The sequence below is a fragment of the Panicum virgatum genome, chromosome 9K (genome assembly GCF_016808335.1).
Source record: "Panicum virgatum strain AP13 chromosome 9K, P.virgatum_v5, whole genome shotgun sequence".
NCBI lineage: Eukaryota > Viridiplantae > Streptophyta > Magnoliopsida > Poales > Poaceae > Panicum > Panicum virgatum.
Window position 1 is genome coordinate 22,235,759 of NC_053144.1, and position 25,546 is coordinate 22,261,304.

General features: G+C 44.0%; 1 protein-coding gene and 1 pseudogene across 2 annotated transcripts; one reads left to right on the forward strand and one right to left on the reverse strand.

The window, feature by feature from the left end:
• Window positions 1-2,083: 2,083 nt before the first annotated feature.
• Window positions 2,084-3,691, forward strand: LOC120650783 (protein G1-like5). Of its 2 annotated transcripts, none has more exons than XM_039928049.1 (2): window positions 2,084-2,324; window positions 2,525-3,691. In XM_039928049.1, the coding sequence occupies exon 2, from the start codon at window positions 2,525-2,527 to the stop codon at window positions 3,176-3,178; it is 654 nt and encodes a 217-aa protein (XP_039783983.1). In that variant the 5' UTR covers window positions 2,084-2,324; the 3' UTR covers window positions 3,179-3,691. The 2 variants fall into 2 exon arrangements, with proteins under 2 accessions (XP_039783983.1, XP_039783984.1); XM_039928050.1 differs by having other exon boundaries at window positions 2,085-2,282.
• Window positions 3,692-16,406: 12,715 nt separating this feature from the next.
• LOC120650785 lies at window positions 16,407-25,491 on the reverse strand (annotated as a pseudogene).
• Window positions 25,492-25,546: the final 55 nt, after the last annotated feature.

The following is a 25,546-nucleotide window of genomic DNA, read 5'->3' on the forward strand; positions in this document are numbered from 1 at the left end:
TTTTTTTTTGCAAAATACAGTACAACCCTACACTGCTTTAATTTGATTGGGATCGGAGGCCCAAACTAGACGGAATTGAAAGTTGGGTACCTTAACTAGATGACATTGGAGTTTGGATCAAAACTTGGCAGACTAAGAGTTACATTGAAGGGTCGAATATGTGACTTACTCCAAATATAGTGGTATGTTTCCTTTTTTTTCTAGCATCTCTATGTTTTTCTCATCTTGCATCCAAAACCTTCTTTTCACACATCTTTCTCTTTTAGAATCTCATAGAATTTGAGAAGTGGCAAGATGTTTTTTCAGAACTCATTTTTTTTCTATTCCTTTTTCCATTTTGAGGATTGTGTATTCAAGGAGCCATCAATCTCTCCTTGCATTATCATCCAGGGCACCACACAACTAGATATTCGATGTTTCTTAGAGGGAGTGTCTAGACTTTGTACGTTTACTTAATTTTTTATTTATTTTCAGTATTAACGGTATTACAGTAAATTATCCATGGAGTGAATGTTAATTTTCTCATCCTACTCTTTAGGAAGTGCTCGTATAAAAAAGATACGCATGTGTGCATTTATAAAGAGCGAATGTGCATCCTTACATTTATTTTTTTGAAACAAACATCCTTACATTTAAAGTTTGTGTCTACATATGTTTTTGAAAAAAAATGACACTGAAGTTCGTGCTAGAGTAAGTAAAGTAACAGTCGACTTATTAGGCCAGACTTATTAGGCCAGTCTCAGTGGGAGTGTCATCGACACAGTTACCTAGACTAGAATCTTAAAAACTGTGCGTGTCTCATATTTCATTTTTTTAGATAATGGGAAAGAGTCCTTTTACATTTCATGACACTTCTTTTTTCTTTCTCCTCATACTATCAGTACATTTTAGTAAATTTAATGTCTATAACACTCCCACTAAGATTGGTCTTACAAATTACAATGTAAATTCCTTTTTTTTAAAACAACGTTTGTAGTAAACAATAATTTGTTAGAGAGGCATGCATATAAAGCTATTAACACACAAAGCACGTAAGGACAAACATATGGAGCGCGCGATCTCGCGTAAGCCCAGATGGTTCTCCATAAACCGACGCGATCTGGGTCAAATTAAACAAGAAGAGCTGCATAGCACCACCCAACATCCTCCACCGACAATCCACCGTCATCTCCCGCGCCGGTGGCAGCGACCGGCCCCCGCCGGCGCTTCGGCCAGGCGGCACCCGCCGCACGCGCGTCCCTCCGCCTCCAACTCCGTCCCCGGCCGCCGCCGCCTCCCTCTTCCCCTCCCCATCCCGGCCGCCCCGTCGTCAGCGGAGCAGATTTTTTTTTTAAAAAAACCCGGTCCGTACCGATGATATTTCACTTGTCACCGTCCCTACCATCGGCAATGTTTAGTTCCTACTGTACAAATTTCGCGAAAAGAAAATTTTATATACATAAAATACTAAATATAATATATTTATAAAATATTTTCAAAAATAGATATAATTTTTTGTGACAAATCTAATAACGATAATTAATTTTTTTCACTCCAACCCAAACATGAGTTTATAATTAGATTGTTCTTCTGGAGTTGAGTTTATAATTAAATTTTATTTAATATTTGAAATTAGTGGTTAAAAAATTTTCGCGAATTTTTTTTTCACTCCAACCCAAACATGAGCTCGGCTGTGGTTAGTCCCATGAAAAAAGCACTGTAGGGCTGGAAAAAACACTGTAGCACATTGTAGCATTTTTCGTTTGTTTGTGGTAAATATTATTCTACTATGACCTAACTATGTTCAAAAGATTCGTCTCGCAACGTACATCAAAACTATGCAATTAGTTTTTTTATTTATCTACATTTAGTACTTCATATATGAGTCACTTGCTATATTTAATATTTCGATGTGATTACAATGTGATGGAAAATTTGGAGAAATTTGGGATCTAAACATACCCCTCGCTAGAAACCTCTTTTTTCTACGGTCACATCACCTTTCACGGCACACTGTCTCCTCCCCCAATTCACTAGCAGCCCTGCACTGTGCCGCGGCGCCCCCCACTCCCCCCCGCGCCGCCAATTAATACTCGCCCCCACCCCCGCATCCTGCCCTCCCCCCTCCTCCTCCTCCCACCCCAAGCTCGCACGCCGTCAGCGAGCGAGCTCGATCCGCCGCCTGCCCCGCGCGCGTGGCCTCTGCGGCGATCTTGGAGGCGGCGCTAGCTAGCTGCTCCGGACTGGCTGGCTGGCTGCCCGGCCGGGGGCTCGATCTCCAAGGAGACGAGGGCGGGAGCCAGGCAAGTGAAGAAGTGAGGCGAGGCGAGGCGAGGCGGGGCGAGGCAAGTGATGTAGTGGTGGTGGTGGTGGTCGCGAACACTATTTATAGCGCTCCCGCGCGCGCGTGCGGCGCCCCGCCCGCCCTCTCTTCTCTCTCACAGGACCACGGGCACCGAGTCCGAAATAGATAGATCTCATCTAGTTCACTCGCTGCTCGCGGCTTGGTGCTGATCGGCTGGCCGGTTCTTGGTTGCTTTGGCAGATGGACCTGGTGCCGCACCCGGACAGCCCGCACTCGGACACCAGCGGAGGCGGCGGCGGCGGCATCGGCGCGTCGGGCGCGCTAGCGCTGTCGCCGGCGGCGGGCGCGTCGCCGGCGCTGGCGGCGTCGCCGAGCCGGTACGAGTCGCAGAAGCGCCGGGACTGGAACACGTTCGGGCAGTACCTGCGGAACCACCGCCCGCCGCTGTCCCTGGCGCGGTGCTCTGGCGCGCACGTCCTCGAGTTCCTGCGCTACCTCGACCAGTTCGGCAAGACCAAGGTGCACACCCCGGCCTGCCCCTTCTTCGGCCACCCGGCGCCGCCGGCGCCCTGCCCGTGCCCGCTCCGCCAGGCCTGGGGCAGCCTCGACGCGCTCGTCGGCCGGCTGCGCGCCGCCTACGAGGAGAACGGCGGGCGGCCCGAGAACAACCCCTTCGGGGCGCGCGCCGTCAGGCTCTACCTCCGCGAGGTCCGGGACCACCAGTCCCGCGCGCGTGGCGTCAGCTACGAGAAGAAGAAGCGCAAGAAGGCCCCGGCGCACCCCGTCCCCGCCGCCGTCATCTCCTCCTCCTCCTCCTCCCACGACGGCAACGGCCACTCCCACCACTACGAGCACCAGATGCCGCCGCCGCCGCCGCCCGGCGCCGCGGCGTGACCGCCCTGGGCCGAGAAACGCCGGAGCTGCTCGCGAGGCCGCACCCCCGGCCCACCCCATGTATGCTACCGCATGCCCTACTCGATCGCTCGCTCGCTCTCTAGGTAGCGGAAGCTCCTCGATCATCTACTATTACCATCATGGCCTCTCTAGTTCTTGGCTTCTTGCTGTTACTACTATCTATCCATCTGTAGCTATAGTTTAGCTGCCACTACTGCTAGCACAGCTACTGCTGCTACAAATTAGTTCCTATATATTTCATATGCTTTGCTGCTGGTATTGCTACTGGATCAAACTACTTCTACTGCCTCCTAATTAGGTCAGTTCTCGATCTGATCATTTCCCAACTCTTGATGAATCGATCTGCTATTTTCTGGTAGTTCCTCCACCCATCTGTAATGCCTCCTGCTGCAGTTTTGAACTTGTGATGATATGCTAGCTTGCTCCATGCTTGATGGCTTTGGAATTTTAATTAATCAGCCGGCGGCTACTACTCGGTCGATTTGGTGAAAATTGATTTCTTGCTGCTGCAGTTCAGTTCCTCTTGTTCTTGCAACTAGTAGCACATAACCGGTTGCCAATGTGTGTGAAGTGTTCTCTACTTGCTCTTGTGGTGGATTCTGTTCTTGGTCTTTGGTGTTGCCACAAGTAGTTGGTGGTGGTGTGTGATGCGGTGAGTCATGTCAGTTCCTGTCGTCCACGCGGGGAATCAACGTACTGTTGCAGTGGGTCACAGATGGATGGGTGGGTTAGTTCAAACTTGGCCATGGCGTGCAGATAGGGGGCGGGCGATGGCGGATGCTAGCTTGCTGCTGCTGCCGTGCTGCCCGCCTGCTACGATACGCTCTTTTGGGGCTCTTTTTCCTTTGCTTTTTATGGTAGTTCTTGTCCTGCTAATACCAAAGTAGCTAGGCTTGCCTGGTCATCTTATGGGTGCCTGCAAAGGAGATACGGCCGGCCGATTGGAATGTGGACGTATCTATATGGTAGCAGCAGATTATTAGTTTTGCTAGGTAATCCCTGATTTTGGCTGATTCAATAGTGTTTTGTGAGAGTGAATAAGCTAAAATAAGTCAGAATAAACCCAAAACAAACAACCAAAATTGAGGATATAGTGGATAATGATCGAGAGAACCCGTTGCTATTCATTTGTTTGTGTGGTATTAGTATTACTGATGTATTTTTTAGTGCAGTTACAATTTATGGCATGTTTGAAAGTTATGAATTTTCATGGGGTTTTAGCAAAATTTCATGAGAAGAACAGGTTAATTTCTTTCTCTAGTTCTCAAACGAGAGCTTCAGTTTGTAGCTCCCTTGCTTTTACTGAGCAGTGGATGCACCGTGTTTTTGCCTGGCTGCAGGCAAAGTTTTCTACTCGTAGCAGGTAGAAGGCCCTTCAAGTAGAAGTTTTGTCAGGTTGCATTACTGCACCCTCTTTGCCAAATGACTATTTGGCAGCCGGGGTTTGCTTTGCAGTGTGATAGGAGTACCAGCTGAGCCAGACTGCAAGCTTTGCTTTATTTCTTTATCGGTGCTTCAGTTCAGTACTCCACTTATCCCTAAAAAGAAAAAGGACATTGACTTGTACATGTCCATTTGATTTCACTGCCTCCCTCTTCTGCCTGCTCCCATCAAATCAAATCAGAGCATGGCTGTAAAGCTTTTTTTTTTTTGCATTGCAAAGGATGGGATGACGCGTTCCCCCTGCATTCACCGTTTGTCCATGGGTTAATAGGCTGCAACCTCCGTTTCAGTCTCCCCTGAGCCTCAGTGTCTCAGTGTACTGGGACGCACGTTTGTCGCTTTCTCTTAGCATAGCTAGCTGCTGCAAAACGCATGTTATTTGAACCAACGGGTGTGGAGTGGATTGCTCTTTTTTGAAGTTTGAACAGTAATTTTAGGCTTTTAGCAAACTACCCCGCCGCCTTTACGACTTTGTTCTATGACACACTGCTCTAATTTTGACCAAATTTATAGAAAAAATTATATCAACATATGTAGTAGCAAATAAATGCAATATCGAAACAAGTTTCGTAGTAGATTTGATGAAATTAATTGGATGTTGCAAATAAATGTTTGTGCTTTTCCCCATAGAAGTTCGGTGAAAGTTAAAGAAATTGACGACTTATGACAAAACTACTAGAATGAACTATAATTATTACTGATGGATGAAGTATTTCCGTAATTTTTCTAGAGACGATTATTTGGCTCTGGTTACCCAGAATTGTTATACTTGTTGTGTGATCTTAGTAGTTGGCTCTTTTTCAAGGTCCTAAGAGTCTCCTTATTTTCTCTACTAATGGCATGCTACTTTTGTTACATGATGTACTTGCTAGATTATGGTTGTGCATAGTTCTAGATCAGATTACATATATATGGTTGACCTGTCCACTTTGAAACTTCGAGTCTTAACAGCACTCAGCTCAGAACTGTATGTGAACATATATACGTACGTGTTTTTCTTATCGTTTATATTAGGAACATGGAGATTATACTCAGTTCTTGCCGGAAAATGAGACTTGAAGGTCTGCTGGGTCCTCCTAACCAAACCTACAATGTTTCTTTGATTATGACTTGATTAGGGCGGGATTATTCTATTTCTTGAAGAACTGGTTTCTGGTTTATATTATCTGATTTTTTGTTTTATGGTTTTCTGTACAGATGAATAATGTTTCTAGTTTGTCAAACCTACAATGTTTCTTTGATTATGACTTGATTAGCGCCGGATTATTCTATTTCTTAAAGAAATGGTTTCTGGTTTATCTAATTTTTTCTGTTTTATGGTTTTTTTTTTGCACAGATGAACAATGTTTCTAGTTTATCTCTGAAACTGATAAACCGTTGGGTAGGGACTAGGGACTCTTGTATGCTTTTAGAAATTATATTCGCGTTCGGTACATTGTCATCTTGTTCGGTACATTCACACTCACTGTGCATTTAAGGGATTTTATATTGTCTTTGTTTTAAGCCACGCCTATATATAGGGCAGCTTATCAGATGGAAACCAGAGATCCTGTGCAAACTTAGAAACTCTCGGTCAAGACCACATGATGCTCATCCGATGGCTGGGATAGAGGAGGGTTATTTTTGCACTTAGGCGCCCGCACCTATCCCATGGTAATCTGCCCCGGTCAACACCAACATCTCGGTCATAGGGTTGCGGTTAATAGATGATTTGCCGAGGCAGTTTTTACTGCCCATGTCGGTTAATTAAAAAAAGAAAAAAAAAAGGAAAAGCCCGCTGACCCCATCTCGCCGCCGCGCCCCGCTCTGCCGCACTTCTACTCCGGGCCGCCTCCCCGCTCCGTCGTCGGATCGTCCACCCGCGTCTGGGCTGGATCTAGCCTCCCGAGCGCCGGCCAAGCTCAAGGGAGAGGAGATCCGCCACTGCCTCGCTCCGCTGCTCCGGGCCGCCGCCGTGCCACTGCTCTGGGCCGCCTCCCCGCTCCGGGCCCTCGCTGTGCCCCCGCCACGGCGTCGTCGACGGGAGGGGAAGGAGGGTGCGGCGTGGAACTGGGAGAGGAAGAGAGAGATAGGAGAGTTAGGGTTTTCTTTTCATTATATTATATAGTGTTCTCAGCAATTGGGTTCATGGGCTCATTTGCGCTGGGCCGAATTTTTTGATGTGGACATTTTATACATGTCCGCCTCCGTAAATGATTAACCGAGACAATTTTTTTGACCGCCTCAGTTAATAAAATAACCGCTTTGGATAATTTATTTTGCGAGGCGGTTTGTTTAACCGCCTCGGTTAATAAAAAATGATCGTCTTGGTTAATCACAGGCCTTCTCAAATGCTTCGGTTAATTAGTTTTTTTAGTAGTGCGCCATCCGCTGCTCCGCTCCCTGCTGGCTCCGGGCCACAAACGCGCAGGCCCGGCCAGCCGGCCCGATGCTGTCGCTGGCACATTGAGGTGCGCCGTCCGCATCGTTTCATGTGGTCCGGTCATGAACACGTACAAGCTGGTTGACTCCAGTGGTGGTGAATTGCGGGCGCCGAACTCCATGGAAGCGGTGGTGCGGTGAAGGGGCGGGCGGCGAGTCGCAGGCGGCGGTGAAAGGGTGTGCGGCGGTGAAGCACGGGCGGGCTGCATCTGATTCTGGCCGTGTTTAGTTCCCAGTGGTGTAAACGCAAAAAAAATTTCGATAGAATTTTGCTAATTTGAAGTACTAAATGAAGTTTATTTACAAATTTTTTGCACAGATGGATTGTAAATCGCGAGACGAATCTAATGATGCTAAATAATCTATGATTAATCAATAATTAGCGGATGATTACTGTAGCATCACTGTTGTAAATTATGTATTAAGTAGGCTCGTTAGATTCGTCTCGCGATTTACAGCCCATCTATGCAAAAAGTTTTGTAAATAGACTTCATTTAGTACTTCAAATTAGCAAGATTTATTCGCAAAATTTTGCGTTTTTGTGTTTACGGGTGGAAACTAAACAGGCCTCTGTCGTGCGTTAATGCAAGAACTAGTCGAACGTGTCACCCTGTTTGTTGATGTCAACACCTCACCGTCGTGGCGTCGTCGATACATAGAGCGAGGGAGGTGCACACAGCGTGATTTTATGAGAAACTAATAACGTGGAAAAAGACCTTCTATTCATTTTTTGTTTATTTATTATGAATGATTTGAGGGGTTTTGGGTTAGGTTAGGTCTTTCAGCAGGCAGGCACGGCCAACTTGTTTGCCCTTTCCTTCCGTTATTTGCTAGTATATAATAAGTCCGTTTCATTCAGGGTCGGAGCTATATATATGAGAAGACTGGGTGCGACTTCCACAAAAAATCCATAAAGTACAGCACCCCTCTCTATTTTTCTCTAGCCACCAAAGTAACATGCACATTGCTTCTATTCATCCATTATCAACGCAAAAAGAAAAAGATGCTAGTGCCCCATCACCGCCGGTTCAAAATAGCTATCAATGCCGGTTTTCGGATGTTAGATTTAAGTCGATGGTTATGGGAGGCTCTATACCTCTGGCGGTGATGGGAGGTTCATAAACCGACAATGACGAGTGTGTTAACAGTTGGCGATGAGTGCTGGTCACTACCAGGTTGTTTCTTGAACCAATGGTGATGGGGACACCAACACCGCCAGTTCAAGACACTAACCGGCGGTGATGGGCACCTTAAATGCCAACCTACTGCGACTTATGATGCAGTGGATTTGCAGCGAAAGGGTCGCGTCCGGTGCGTAGGGAGGACCTAAACCTCCGCAATGTCCAACATCATTAGTCTTGCAAGCCGGGTTGCCATTAAGCTACAGCAACATCTTCTCTGTTGGTCTTGATAATTCCCTTTGTGGTTAACGTTATCGGCTTCGTCCTTTCGATGTGGTGTCTGCTTTTGGCACCTCTGCTTTGTTGTTGCTCTCACTACTAAAGAAAACATTAATCGCGACCTTTAAAATGGTCTCGGAGGCGGACAGAAGTTTCAATCGTCTCGGTTAATACTAGACATTAAGTCATTTTTTATTAACCGATGTAGTTATTCTATTAACCTATAAAATGTCTCAGTTAATAGATTAATCGAGGCGGTGTTCGCCTGGGTTAAGTTATGTTGACAATCAAAATTGGTAGCAAGATCAGAAAACCTGAAAACTCTAGGTTAATGCCCGAATATACTCCGGATGCCAGTTCGGACGTCCGAACTTTGGCCCGGATACTCTTGGAATTTGCCTGGATACTCCGGATGCCAGTTCGGACATCTGAACTTTGGCCCGGATACTCTAGATGTCGGTTCAGACTTCCAAACTTTAGTCCGGATACTCCGAAAATTGTCTTTGATACTCCGGACCGACCGGTCCAAATGGAGTCCGATTGAAACATGGACGGTCCACCCCGGGAGAGCGGATGGTCCGTAGACTGTCTACGATATATATATATGTATATGTATATATATATGTATGTATATATATATATATATATATATGTATGTATGTATGTATGTCGAGTGTTAGGTTTCATTTAGTCATTTCTCTTTTTCTCCCTCTCCCTCTCTCCTCTCTTCCTCCGACTCGGGCCAAAAGTCCTGCACATCTAGTATGGGCTTTAGTGGGCCTTTTATTTTTTCTGTAGTTAATTAGTTAATTAACTAATAATAAATACATGATTTAGGGGATCCAAATTTTTGGGGGTGGGGAGCCTTTGCGGGTGCCCACCCTGCTCCTGTTAGTGTACGGGGTCCAACTCGTAGCCTCTCGGCGTAGGTAGGGCTCGATCCCAACCTGCGCGTGCGTACGTATGTACGAGCGCGCCGCCGTCGATCCCTATGGAACGAGCAAACGCCCGGCGCTCGCGAAACCGTAGGAAACCCGCGCGACGGAGCAGAAAGCGGGCTACCGGGCTCAGCTGGCCTGGGGATGGAGGTTGTGGAGCTCGAGCAAGGTGACATCGTCGCACTCACACTCCAGCGGCCTAGCCCTGGCCCCGGCGTGAAGGGACGACCACGAGCCATCCGATGACCGACACGTCCCCACTCCCGACCGCGCCACGCATCCATCTGTCAATCCCATCCGTCCACTCCGTTCCCGTCACAGCATATTCACTGTACGCGCGTTTGGGCCGTAGCAGCCGGCAATTAGCTACTTTCAATTCTCATTATAAAAAACAAGCTACTCTCAATTGACACGAGATGAATCGAACCCCACCCCCCACCCCCCACCACCGAATGGGATGGATCGATGACCTTCGATCTTTCACTCCGTCTGTCAATCCCATCCGTCCACTCCGTTCCCGTCACAGCATATTCACTGTACGCGCGTTTGGGCCGTAGCAGCCGGCAATTAGCTACTTTCAATTCTCAATATTAAAAAAAAAAGCTACTCTCAATTCACACCCCCACTACCGAATGGGATGGATCGATGACCTTCGATCTTTCACTACAGCGAACAATAAGTACAATTTCTTTTTCTGTTTAGTTCGCGAAAAAGTTTGAGTTTTGATACTGTAGTATATTTCTTTGTTATTTGATAATTAATGTTCAATCATGAACTAATTAGGTTTAAAAAATTTATCTCGTATTCCCTCCGTTCCAAATTATAAGACATCCCAAGAATTTTGGAGAGTCAAAGCAATCTCAAGTTTGACCAAGATTATAGAGATAAATATAAAAATTTATGATATCAAATTAATGTACTATGAAAATATAACTAATAAAGAATCTAATAATATTTAATTTATATAATAAATGTCATTATATAAATTTAGTTAAATATAAAAGACTTTGACCCTCCAAAATTATTAGAATGTCTTATAATTTGAAACGGAACAAGTATGAAATAGTTATATCGTATAATTAATTATTTTTTAAACTGTATTTAATGTTACGTACCTATTTCTATATGTTAAAGCCCCGAGGCTATGCCGCCGGCCAGACAGGCCACGTCGGCCAAAATTATTTCGGCCGTCCGATCGCGATCCGATGGCTATGGATGGAAGGGAATCTTCCTATTTCGGAGTACTAAATAAAATCTATTTACAAAACCTTTTACACGGATGGGTTGTAAATCACGAGACGAATCTAATGAGCATACTTACTTCATGATTAATTCATAATTAGTAAACAGTTACTAGTTTCTATATGTTAAAGCCCCGAGGCTATGCCGCCGGCCAGACAGGCCACGTCGGCCAAAATTATTTCGGCCGTCCGATCGCGATCCGATGGCTACGGATGGAAGGGAATCTTTCTATTTCGGAGTACTAAATAAAATCTATTTACAAAACCTTTTACACGGATGGGTTGTAAATCACGAGACGAATCTAATGAGCATACTTACTTCATGATTAATTCATAATTAGTAAACAGTTACTAGTATCACTGTTATAAATCATAGATTAAGTAGGCTCATTAGATTCGTCTCGCGATTTACAATCTATTCGTGTAAAAAGTTTTGTAAACAAATTTTATTTAGTATTCCATGCATATGTTCAAATATTCGATGTGATATTTTTTGGGTAAAATTTTTGAATCTAATCACGGTCCAAGTTTCTATTTCGGAGTACTAAATAAAATCTATTTACAAAACTTTTTGCACGGATGAGTTGTAAATAATTTCTATATGTTAAAGCCCCGAGGCTATGCCGCCGGCCAGACAGGCCACGTCGGCCAAAATTATTTCGGCCGTCCGATCGCGATCCGATGGCTATGGATGGAAGGGAATCTTCCTATTTCGGAGTACTAAATAAAATCTATTTACAAAACCTTTTACACGGATGGGTTGTAAATCACGAGACGAATCTAATGAGCATACTTACTTCATGATTAATTCATAATTAGTAAACAGTTACTAGTATGTAAAAATTCGATAGTCGTGGGAACGCGCGCGAGAAGGGTATGGGAGCTGTGGCCTGGTGGATCCCGCACCGTGCCCGTCGTGCTGCCCAGCCCTGTTCCGAGCCGCGACAGGTAACCGCGCCGCGCGGGACAGCGGCGACCAGTCGGCCGGCAGGACAGGGGCGCCGGGCGCCCGGGCCTGGCTGAAGGACGTGCCCATGATGAGACGCGGTCGCCGGGCGATGCGATGCGAGACTCGACGCCGTACGGCGTGTTACTATAACAAGGGGCCGCCTGTACGCATGCGCCTGGCTTTACATGTTGCCATATATATGCGGCCGCCGTGCACGTGACGTGATGTGATAAGAGGCCTTCTCTGTGCCACTGTCGGTGCACCACCACCCCGGTGCTTCACTGTACAATACAGTACTGTAGCTTGAGATGCAGGCGCTAGGGCAGCTGCTGCAAACGACCCAGGCGGTGCCCAAATGTTTAGTTGCTCGCTAACGATTGGCTTGATCTCAGATGAAGCGCTATTCCCTGAATCTTGCATTGTAGTTGTGCTATACGAACGAGAAATAGAACGTGTAAAACATGCACTCAAATGCCGTGCTGTTAAAAAAATAAGAATTATTTTGATCATTAATTAGAGTATTAAATAAAAGTAATTTACAAAACTAACTTCATAATTCCTACGCTCCTTCGCGAGATGAATTTAATGAGACTTTTAACCGCATGATTAGAGAATGGTTACTATAGCATTACTGTAGGCAATCATGAATTAATTATGCTCATTAGATTCTCGCGGAAAGTTGCACCGTCTGTGAAAAAAATTTGCAAATAAATTTCGTTTAGTACTTCGTGCATCCAAGATTTTCTTATAGCTCTAGGTGTGCTAGGTTTAACTAAACGGAGCCTGAATCACTTCAAGCTTCCAGCTTTCACTATGATCAATAATAGAATCTAAGGACTCTAGCTAACTTGTGGCAGCAACACATTCATTAAGATGTAAATTTATAGACATCAAAAAAACAAATAACCACATCAACTGTTGAACAAAAAGTCACAAATTACGCACCCCTTCCGCGAAAGAGCATATAGCCGTGTAGTTACAGGAATCTCAATAGCTCCTCAGATTTTGGGTTCGACTCTTCGTGAAAGTGAATGTTTCAGAATTTAATGACGTTGTGCTTTCAGTGGTAAGCAACACCCCGTCGACAGCGAGGCGCCTGTGGTGACTATATCAATATCGAGAATTTGTCGGCTCATGCAATCTTCAAAGATGCTCATAGGATAAAATTTACATATGTGTATTCATAGTTGGTGGGTGTGCGTGGTTGTGAATATCTGAGTTGTACTGTGTAAGGCCAGTCTCAGTGGGAGTGTCGTCATCTGCACAGTTACCAAGTTTGTAAATTAGGTAATTGATTCGGAGGAGTGTGATGGTGATGACACTCTTTTCACATCCCATGACACTCTCTTTCTTTTTTTCTTCGTAATGAGGCTGTCATGTCAACAAATTTAATGTCCATGACATTCTAATAACATTTCCACTGGGATTGGTCTAATAGAAAAAATTCACCCTTCCGCTACAAGCTCTTAAAATTCTAGTAAACAGGTGTACCTTCGCTAATATGGAACCTTAAGCTAGAAACCTAGTAGGTGTTAGGCTCATTGTATCTTCACAATTTTGAACCTTATATTATAATAATTTGGAGTGATCCTTCTCCTTCCTGTCATCGATCTCGTCCGAGAAACGAGAAGACCATCTAGCCGCCGGTCAACACCAGCCCTGCTGCCTCAGCAGTCAGCATCTCAGCTAGAGCCATGCTGTGTTTAGTTCTAAAAATCAAAATTCCAAAAAAAAAATCCGGCATGTGTATGGAGATTTAAATCTAGACGAAATAAAAAACACATTGCGACCACTGACTGCAAATCGCGAGACGAATCTAATGAACTTAATTAGACTGTAATTAGACGCTAAATTGCTATAGTAAACAACCTCTAATGCCGAATTAATTAGGGTCATTAGATTCGTCTCGTAATTTACAGACGAGTTCTATAACTATTTTTATGATTAATTTATATTTAATACTTTAAATATAAAAAATGTTTTTTCAAAAATTTTACTGGAGACAACTAAACACGGTCACACGACGTGCCCTAGAATCGCAAGAACCGCATAGTACTCTTTTTTTTTATGGCAACCGCATAGTACTCGACACCGACTTCGCGAGTCTCGAGTGCAAATGAGCGCAAGAAAAAACGAGCCACGCCCCACAGTTCGCTCACAGTGATGGCTGTCTACCAAATCGTACGCCGAGCGCGTACGTGCCAGCCACCCATGGGCGTACGACGTCCGTGACCCGACCCGACCCGACCCGACCCGACCGGGGCTGCCTCCGGAGGCCGCGCGCGCGCGCTCGGGTGCGAGGCGATGCGTCCCCCCCGGGCGGCCTGTCCCGGAGGTGCCGGCGCGTGTGCTGACGACGACGACGGATCCGGCTGATCTGATTGGCCGGCGTCGTCTTGCCCGGCCGGGCCGGCGGCTGGACTGATTGTTCGCGACATGTCTGGGGAGAGTTCCGGATGGACGGGACGTACGCGATCGTGCGGTTCGTGTGCTGCAACAGCGTCGTGTGCGCGTGTGCCTGCCACCTGATCGGTCGGTGTCGATGATCGCCGGCCTGCGCGCGTGCTATCTCGACGTTATACGAGAGGGAGACATGGACGGGGTGTTTCTCGATTTGCCCGGTCGTGTCCGTCAGTTTAGATGGCCAGCCAGAATGCGATCGTACGTCGCTTGCTTCTACTAGGTCACATGCGCCTGTTTGCGGCCGTGCATGTCCGGTTCTTTGTCCTTCAACCGATCAATCGAGTTCGCCATGACCATTCTTACATCAGGGTGCAGCACTGCAGAATCGGCAAGTGTTGCTACATACGTAGAATGGTGATGCGTTTAATTGTCGTGTTACTCTTGTTTAGTCGTCTACCACGTTCGAGTCATCTCAGGTCTCCTGAACAGACAAGTAGGCACATGTTCAATTTTTTGCATGCCGGATTATCCCGCAGTTTCTATTCATTGCACATCTGATTTTCCTGTTCATCTTCTACGTCGAGCTAGGGAGGGGGACGGCAGCCGGCGAGCTATGGAAAGGGGAGGGAGAGGGGTGGTAGGTGGGCCGAACGGCCGGCGCCGACCGGAGTGTGGGTCGAGCTGGCGAAACCATTAGAATTCTGAGTTGTCGGCATAGCCGACGGTCTTAGAGGAGGAAGGAAAAAGTCTGTTTTTCAACCCTGAACTATCACGATAGTCCGATTTTGGCCCTTGAACTACGAAACCGGACATCCTACACCTCCAACTAACGAAACCGTTTGAAAAGCAACCCTGACTCAGCCAAAGGCGGTTTTGCTACAGTAAAATTTCCGAATTTCTGGAATTTCACACATCTCTCAATTAAATAATAAAGAAAACATAGTTAATATTGTCTAAAAATCATGATATTTTTTTGGGAGGTAGATCAAAAGACAAGGAATCTATTTTGACTAGATGTGCTGCAATAGACATAAAGGAATTTGAATTATAAAATTTTAAAAATAGGTAGAATTCAAAATTCCTTGAATTTTTAGGTCAGCTAAACCTATGATAAAAATGCATTAAAAATATGATAATTCATAATTTTTTATTTAGTTTAGTTAGGTACTTTTTATTGGCCCAAGTTCTATAGAAAATTCATAAATTAAAATTTGAGGAATCAAATTTGATTCAAATTTGAGCATTGCGAAGGAATTCAAAAACTTTCATAAAAACTTGGGCCAATAAAAAATACCTTATTAAACTAAATAAAAAATTATGAATTATCATATTTTTATTTCATTTTTATCAAAGGTTTAGCTAACCCAAAAATTCAAGAAATTTTAAATTCTACCCATTTTTAAAATTTTATAATTCAAATTTCATTATGTTTAATGTATCACATCTAGCCAAAATAAATTCCTTGTCTTTTTATCTACCTCCCAAAAAAATATCATGATTTTTAGACAATATTAACTATGCTTTCTTTCTTATTTAATTGAGAGGTGTGAAATTCCAGAAATTCGAAAATGTTACTGTAGCAAAACTGCCCTCAAAACAGCTTGCTACAGTGCTCGAGGGGGTGATTCGGACGGTTTTGCTAGTTCGAGGGCCTATGTTACCCGGTTTCGTTGTATGAGGTTGAAAAACAAACTTCTTGACTAGTTTGAGGTTGTAAAATAGACTTATTCCGAGGAGGAAAGGGGTGGCAGCAGCCCAGAAGTGGTGGTGGGTTGACCGGCGGAGGGTGAGGCTGCACGGGAGTGCCGCCAGTCAGGCGGGGCTAGACATCTAGTGGGCGACGGCCGATAGCGGGGGCGAGAAGGTGGCGGAGTTGGACGGGTGGCGTGGCGGTGAGCTTAGTTAGCGGCGGCGGCGGAGGGCGATGGCGGAAACTCCAGGGGCGGCGCCGGAGCCAAAGGTGGCAGTGAAAGATGTGGGAGCAGCAGCGGGACAGCTTCTGGCTTCTGCAACAGCATCGCGGCCAGCCGTGCGCGCTAGAGTAGACTCCCCCGATTATCCCAAAAAAACTGCAAGTGACCGAGCGAGTCACGGTAAGCACGCCACGACCAGTTTGTTTCATAGAAAGGCCTTTCCTGGGCCACTGGACCCGACTAGAACAAGCAGGGTTAAGTTTGAATGCGAGAGATGCCATGCCATTGTACACCACGTACTGCACTGCTAGGTTGCTAATTAGTCAAACGTTTTATCACAAAAAGAAAAGGTTCAAACGTCTGCCCTTGATTCAAGGACACCTTCCAGTGCAGTTATACAGTGTTTATTCAGCAAGAAAGAAGGCGATCACATTTGGGCCGGGGCTTATACAGTCGGCATAATAAGTATACATGGGATCGAGAGAACAGAAACAGGATCTTCCTGAAACCCTTCAGCAGTCGGTAATAAAATTGGTGGCCACCTCACTTTACAAAAAAGAAGCTGGCCGGCCAACGTAAAATCAAGCCCATGGTAGATCACCATTCCGTGTGAGCTGCCAATATAACACTGCTTTCGAGATAATACAACAGAACTTCTATCCCCCGCATACACAATGTATGGCACATGTACAAAGGCGGAACATGAAATAATTACAATGGCTACTGACCTATCTATGCTCTAAACAAATTTGAACTGCATAGCGCTGCAACTCCAACCTGTATGAATAAAAAAAAATCTCGCGATGATGTGAATCTTGCATCAACACCGACTCAAAGTGGCTTTCTGAACTGAAAACATGCATCAAGTGGCCTTCTAAACTTGCCTTGCAGAGACATCCAGTTATGACAGCTGTTGTGGAACCACAGTGAAGGTCAAATCATGAGGCCTCAAGGCACTTTGAACCAGGTCTTGCACAGTTTTATTTCGTCTACAAACATCTGAAATTTCCCCAAATCTATCTGTTGTGGTATGAAGACTAGACCCGGATGCAGCGTCAGATATAATGTTCAAGAAACGCAAGCGTTCTGCATCTGTTAGGGCTTGTGGTTGTAAGATTAATGCTTTCCCTTGCCCAATTCAGCATGTTCTCACCAAACGCTCTGCTAAGTGACAGCAGAACATAAGATACCTGCCAAATTCCATGAAAAAGAATATGAATACATCCAACAACTATCATCATGTTACCTTACTTTGCTGAGTTTTTTCAGCAGGGTTACGAGAAATTACCTAACGACGGCCAGTAACTCTTACTCATGCAAGTGCAAGTAAATGGCTAGCTTTGGCAAAAGAAAATTATCAAGGATAACTATAGCAAACCAATATCAGAGTAGTGAGATCCATCATCCATGGTCCAGCAGTCAAGTTCAAGGCCACTACAATTGGTATCTGCATGTCAATTTTATGCAAAATGGCCGACTGCATGCCACAGTGCAGTTAGTAATTTCATGTCTTAAGCAAGACTTTTACCACAGGACGACTCTTGACACTTGAAATGGACTGACCAAGTCAGTAGATTGTACATACGTAGGGATGAAAATAAACAAAAATATTTGACATAACAGGAAGTAAAAGTAGTGTGACTTATTCACACCTGGGATGGCACAAATGCAACAATCACCATAGCAGTCTAGACACAAACTGCATGTAAAGTAGTAAACCAGTCTAGCAGGAGGCTTTCATGGTTTGCCTGTATACTTATTTTTCTCTATATTCTTATAATGATGGACAAATAGTGAGTAAATAGAATCTAAATGAGACAATTCAGCAAGGAACTGACGTTTCAATCCACAATGTTCCTACGTGGTTAGAAGGGTATTGCCCGTAATTTTGTGACCAGACAAGAAACATATATTTTGACAATATTTTCTTCAAAAAGGAGAACTATATTTGCTCCTTGTATCAATTTGAATTAAACATTTGATAACACAGGAGAATAACTGTTTGTGCCTTTCCAGAGCCTTGAGGTAGAGCAAAGAAAACACCACACGATTTTACAACATACCTCTTCCAAACGACCAGATGGCAATGCCCCTGTTAAGGCAGCAATCATTATTCTAGTAAGGGTTGCACCACGCTGAAGTACGATTATGTTAATAAATTCTCGGTAATTCCCCCCATCAGATGAGTTTGGAAGGTCAAAGACATCAGATAGAAAAGACTATTGATTTACATGCTTCCCTGTTGCATAAAAGTTAGGCAATAACATTAGACTTCAATGCCGTAAAATAGAACGCAGGAAACAGAAATATCAATTTCATAGATAAAGCATTTGAGCAAGGCTGCTAGATGCTCAAACTTAGATCAAATCTGAAATGTTTTTTATATGTAAGAATAAGGACCTTGTTGCTGTATATATAGAGCATTTCAGAGCTAAGCCAACTCAGCATCTTAGTCTTCCTCAAATGTACTTTATCTTCAGGCAATTACCTGTGTTGTATAGTTATACCAGCCATTGCACAGTCAACCAATCTTTGAAACATTTCTGTAGGTACAAAAAGACTGGGAGTCTGGGACAGTAACGAATACATCTTGACCATAGTCACAAAGTTCCTGGGTCGACCGGGTCGAGGAACGGGGTCGAGGGTCGTCACTTTATAAAATTGTGGTACGAAGGGGGTATACCTCTGTGTAACGATAAATTATTATGTGGAACGTGACCCTAATTCATCCGGATCGATATTTTCAGGTCGATGCGTCTTTAAAAAGACAAAAACTATATATGTGCTACTAATAAAGAAACTAATCTGCACAAGCATATAAAAAATATATAAAAAGAGTACATTTAGACCATAGTACATGTACTCGGCTCATTATCTAACAAAAACCACACCCTTAACCTTCTTATCCCAATTAAATCTGCTAGTAATGGGGCTGCGACCCCTCTCAAACCGGAACGCGATCCAATCTTGAATGGGACACCGACCCACTTTGACCCCGACCCTCGAATCGGAACGGCGTTCCCGGGTCGTGGGACGAAGCATCGACCCCGAATCCTGTGACTATGATCTTGACGCTAACAGATAGCAATCATCAGCTATATCTGGTCTAGCTGTAAAATCCTGAAAATATAGGCAGTGCAATTCAGTCAAGTTTTGTGCTGCCAATATGGTATTGTCACCTAGAAATGAAAAGCAAGAATAATTACTTGAATTGTTCTAAGAAGCTGAACTGTATGGCTGAAAAGTATCTGTATCAAGTTAGTAAGATAATCCGCGCAAGATGGATCAGACCCAAATATCTGCATAGAAAAGAATTGTCAGAGGGAAAAGGTATAATTCAAGTTTAGTTGGTTCCTTGAAAAAATAAATCAACCTTGATAACTTCACTGGATAGGTAAAGGAAGCAAGACTGCTTGTGTTGCTGGTAAAGAGTTTGGATTTCTTCAAGCATTGCACCAATCGTCATGCCCATGGCCCTTCCACATGTCCTTACCTTCACCAGATAAAGCATGTTAGCATGAGCCAAGGGATAATGAATATCCAGATAGGCATGTTAGATATTTGTAATCTGCTTGCTCTTCCTAGAAATGAAAAGCCCAAATGTATAGCAAAACAGAGCTTATTTGCAATCTCCTCCAATATCATGGGCACAGCTTTATTAATGAGCAATAATAACTGAAACAGTACGCTACATGATAAGGTAGGACTAGGGATAGCACGAACAACATGTTCGTCGCCCTCCCTCTGGAAGCTGACTACTTTTAGGGTTCTTTCTTGATTACAACGATCCACTAGGCTCTTGTATAGAGCCAACTATAACCAACAACCTGCTAACTTAATGGCTAAAGCTAAATAACGGAAGTAACCAACCGAGAAGAAATATAGCTAACAAACTAACTAATCCTATCTTGATGGCGTACCCCTGGTCCAGGCTAAGGCACACGCCCATAACATTTCTCCACCCCTTCAAGGTACAGCTCGTCCTCAAGCTGCAATGGTGCTCAGAACTGGAGACAGAACATTGATGTAGCCTGTTGTTAGTGAAGATAGCAGCACGGTAGAGCAGACGCCGCAAACACTTGCTGACTCAGGAAAACAGCACACGTAGCAGCACTGTAGAATCCCCTGGCCCAATCCTGTTGTCCCAAACTCTCGTCATCAATGCTGAGGGCGCCCAGCTCAAAGTCAATGCCATTGATTGACCAGGTCATCGCGAGATACTGGACAAGCCATGACAACTGCAGCTGACGGTGAATTGGAGCCCAACCCCCTTCCAGCTCGAAGGTGGCCGCAGCTTTGGTGGTGCCAAATCTCATCCAATGAGCTCAAGGTCTGGTTTACCCGTATCGATGACGCCGGTGGAGTCCGGTATGTCCGGGGGTCTTCACCAGATAAAGCATGTTAGCATGAGCCAACGGATAATGAATATCCAAATGGTACTGAAGTACCACATGAGATATTTGTAATCTGCTTGCTCTTCCTAGAAATGAAAAGCATAAATGTATATATATAGCAAAACAGAGCTTATTTGCAATCTCCTCCAATATTATGGGCACAGCTTTATTAATGCGCAATAATAACTGGAACAGTATGCTACATGATAAGGTAGGACTAGGGATAGCACGAACAACCTGTTTGTCGCCCTCCTTCTGGAAGCTCTGACTACTTTTAGGGTTCTTCTTGCTTGACTACAACGATCCGCCAGGCTCTTCTTATATAGAGCCGACTAACCAACAACCTGCTAACTTAATGGCTAAACCTAAATAACGAAAGTAACCAACCGAGAAGAAATAGCAAACGAACTAGCTAATCCTATCTTGATGGTGTGCTCCTGGTCCAGGCTAAGGAACACACCCATAACACTACAAAGCCCAGAATTTCAAGTGATACAAACTACCTGACACACCTTTATGCCAAGCACCCTGTGTTAGATAATAGATAAGTCTCACAATGTGCGTCTATGTATCTATCTACATTACTAGATAGGGCTGCCCCCCCCCCCCCATGGTGATCTCGACCGTCAATGGGATCACACGGTGGATTTACTGGCCTCCTGTGGCCGCTTAGGTAGTAATAGGGTTAAAGAGGTGACTTGGCCTTTATATATATGTAAGACTGCCATTTGGGCCTTTGGGTTAAGAGAAATCAGATTATTGGGCCAACACCCTGGTACATTGCCCATCTCCACACTACTCAAAGCATCAGGTAGATTTTTTTCCCCTCAAACGCATCAAGTAGATTTTCATCAAGGTTTTCAGTTGAACAGTTAAAACAAGGAATATGAGGAACCAGAGTTATTCAAACTACATGTCTGATAAAAGATAATTGTTCCATAATGCATTCCTGATAGTATTTGCATCCGATTTCAGCAGAAATTATATCAAAGAATTAATATCCAACAAAAAAATAAGCTATAAACTTACAGCAAATTTGCAAGATCAACATACTGACTCCATGGTACGTGTATCCCATGCTCGCCTGTGCATAAGAGTATTTCGATAAAGTAGTTCACGAGATCATTCATGTATGTAATAAAAACTTCTGTCAACAACTCCATGGTACAATACTTACTGATCAAAGATAATTTTGAGTGTTGGCCAATATCTATTTACAGCTTCAGCAACTACTTCTGGATGACTGTCAAGGAATGACTGTCAAAACACCAGAAACTTCATACCCGTGACAGAAACGAAGCCAAGAAGAAAATCCCTCCAAAACCTGCAAAGGAACAATCAAAGATAAACTTTAAACGCAGGTTATTGTCTCACTGCTGAAATGTATCTCAGAATTGTAGTTTACTTCTATGTTTCAGAAAAAGGACATTAAAATACCAAATTCGATGCAGCACCTAACAAAAGATAACATGAAGATTTGGTATTTGCTGTATGTAACAATAGAAAGGTCGGTCAACTCACATTTGAGTTACCTTATACATAGACACATAGTGGACATCACATTTTCACATGCAAAAATAAATGGACAGCACATTATATGCTGCGGCCAGAATATGTTATATGTATAAGCAGTAAGGACCAACAACTAGAATATGACTCCAAAGTTATTAGGGAGGTTGCAAGCTCCTTGGGGAAAGCTATTGACTACCATCAAAGTAACTGAAGGACAACTACTAATATATGGAAGAAAGGATGGTAGCCCCTAAAGGACCAAATCATGGAAGAACTTTGTACATGCATGTAAGAGAGCAGGCAGGAAATGAATAGCTAAGCTCTTGCTAAAAATTTGAACGTGCAAGCACAACTTGCTTTATGCAGCATAAATCCTAAGGGGTAAAAGCTGAGGTATTTGAGAAGACACCTAAGGCTTAGGATCATATAAGGAAATGTGGAAGAGGAGGAAATTTACCTGTTCTTTCAGCTGATCAATAGCCATGCAAGCAGTTAATAAACTAATAGCAACATTTGCAGATGTACAAAGGTCACTCTCAAACTGTCTGCGCCTTTCAGGACGAGCTGCAATTTTATAACTAGAAGTTTCCTGTAAGCACAACAATGGACAAAGTTCAATTTTACCAAGACCAACACACTACATAACAATATATCGGTCTTATGCCTGAATCATTGTTGGTAACTTAAAAGTTACATGAATAAATCTTTGTTTAATATAACACTATGATGAATAAATCTTTGTTTAATGTAACACTATGAGCAAGAAGAGTATCTAACATAAACGCCCAGGTTTGCTATAACAGATCTAGCCATCTATGTAAGGTGGCTGAAAAGGTACCGAAGCTCAAGTGCAGGAAGATAGGCTGGCAGTGGCAGGGCCAGGCTGGTTTGCACTGGTTGCACGGGCATCCTAGATCATGCTCTTGGCATGTGTGGCCATAGATCTGCGGATCCATGGAAGGAGTGTAGCGATTTGGATAAGAGGGGGGATGGCAAGAGATGACAGAAGTGAGGCTAATTTTGATGGAAGCATTGTAAACATTACCAAAGTATTCTTTCAGTGGTTTTTAGACCAGAAAGCTTTGCAAAACTGATTTTTCTTTACTAAATCCCCTTGTATGTACAGAAAAGGACCACCATTTTTCACACACGCGCGCGCGTGCGTGTGTGTGTGATGGTTAGGGGGTAGTGGCTAAACACCATTCTGTAACATAGAAGTGTTTGTGCTTGAGAAAAAGAATGAAGAACATCTATGTACCTGCGGCAAAACTATCAGCAGTTCAAGGAAACCTGGAATAAATTCTGGATGAGCTTTCATATCATCGCTTAGCCAATTCACAATTCCACCAGCTCCCCAGTCCTCTACAGGTACATGCACAGCCAGAGCAGCAATTGCAATACAAATCTGAAGATGATCCAAAGAGTGGTAGTGTCACATTAATTGTGTTAAAATTTACAATATCTGCTTAATTCTATCTTTTTACCTGTGTTCTAACTTTTGCTGGTCCCTTATTAAACTTTTTCAGCAACACCTGAAAATGCACCAAGTTAAAAATGGAACGTAGCAAAGCTCTTTAAAAGGTCAACCAGAATATCAGATCTTATAACAAGGTAAAGAAACCAAGAGTATATACATTGTAATAGAGCTCCAAAAGCTGATTTTACTTGATAGCAAAACACAAAGAGGCACAAATTATATCCTCAATTGTTCTAGTGATCAACCCCAAGGTAGCGGTAGGTCTACCTCGATATTTCCACAGCAGACGACTTCCAAGGTTTGGCTGTTTGGCAGGCTATGAAGCGATAGAAAGACCTCAAAGGTGTTTACTGCCCAAAAATATAAATGTGCCCTTGTAGTAAAGCCTTGGATTGATGATCAACTCTGATGGTGTTGGCCCACTACTGGGAGCGAGGGAAATAATTAAGGGCTTGAGAACAGGCAGAGTATTTAGTTTCGAAGTCTGTAGTTGTAAATTAGCATGGTTTGATGCAACTAGAGTCTTTGTAGATTTCTGTTCACTGTTTCATTCTGTAATCACTTATATTGCTTTCTTTTGGAAGTCAGACTAATGACTCAACTTCTAAATATTTCAATAAATCATTTTTATGCGTTTCATTTTGTACAAATACTATATTAAGTCACCTTTGAGGTTGCAAACCACAATAGAGCTACAAAGTGGCCTTAGCTAACTGCTTTCCGCAATTTATAACATTGATAATCTGTAAATAAACTTCACAAGATGGTGCTTACATATAAAGAATCCTGTAATGATCGGAAAGCTCCCGCAGTTAACTCTTCAAAGTCCCTTTGTACCTACAAATATCATGGGATGGTATTCAAGATTATTAAACTCACCATGAGAACTAAGTTAAATAGACATTCCTAAATAGTTCATACAAATTATAGTGATGTCCCTTCCTTTTACCTTGCTTCTGAGGGTCTGAGAACAGAAGATGAGAGTTTCTAGATTACTGCTTTCATCATGAAGTAAACTGTCAGCTACCTGCATGTGGAGGATGGGGAAAACACTCAAATATGATAGAGTTGACAAAAACGTATAAAACGGTGGCAACATGCTACAATGTAAAAGAAAAAAAATCATCTAATCCAGAATAGGTTCCAGGCCAAAAAAGAAACTCTAAATTTATACAAACACACTATGTGCCAATAGTAGAGCAACAAATTAGAAAAGACTCAAGCAAGCATCAACTTTGGTGTGTACCCCACAAGTGGTGAATGCACGCATTGTCAATGCAGAACTCCACTACATGTCTTGAATCACTTCCTAACAACAGTAATCCAAAACCATAGATAGCCACAGCCACCCATTACAGACATGAATTAAGTTCATTCTGTCAGTATAGCATGTGCATGTCCCATCAAATTCGCGTAGGGGTCCTAAAATACACTTGAATGAAGCTAAACTTGCAGATTGGCATCATCAACAAGTAGCAACCTAACCTATAAGGAGCTCACAGGGTTAAGAAACACTACCTAAAAGACCAAGTCTTAAAGTTTTCCAAACTAATGCACACCATGACCAAAACTTCCCTGCATTGCCCATAGTCCCATACCACCACCAGCCTTGAGCTGCAGCAGCCACAATGAGCAGTGACCAGAGGATCAGAGCAAAATCCACTCGAAATCTAATCAAATCCCCACTTACTCCTACGGCCCTAATTGCACACCAGAGTTACAGAACCCCTCCCGACACTGGTAAAATTCACCCTAGTTCAGGCCGAATTAACATGAAATCCCCCATATCCCACTAGGCGCCCAGCCAAATTCGCAGCCTCTCACTCCCGGAATAACCGGGACACACGAACCAGCCCTCACCCAGCTCAGGGCACCAAGGAGCGGCGAATCTAATGGAGAAGCAGGCACGCACATGCACCTGCCAGGCATCGAGCGTGTGCTGGAACTCCTGCAGCCAGCGGTCGGCGGCGGTGCGGATGCTGTGGTCGGGGTGATGATACAGCGCGGCGAGCGCGTCTTTCACCGTCGCCGTCGCCTGAGCCTCCATGGCGGCGACGACCCCGCCCAGCGCTAACCCACCCGACGCCGCCGCCGCCTCCTCCTCACCCCGCCGCTTGATGCAATATTCCGGCGGATTCCACGGGCACGCTAGCTGGATTTACCCGGAGGAGATTCGGGGGGGTAGGGTTTAAGGGGACCAGGATCGGGTGCAGTTGTAATAGTAACTGCAATTTTAGATGTCGCAGCATAGATACC

Excerpts from the sequence above, each read along its gene's own strand:
- LOC120650783 (XM_039928049.1), top strand. The coding sequence starts at position 2,525 with ATGGACCTGGTGCCGCACCCGGACAGCCCGCACTCGGACACCAGCGGA.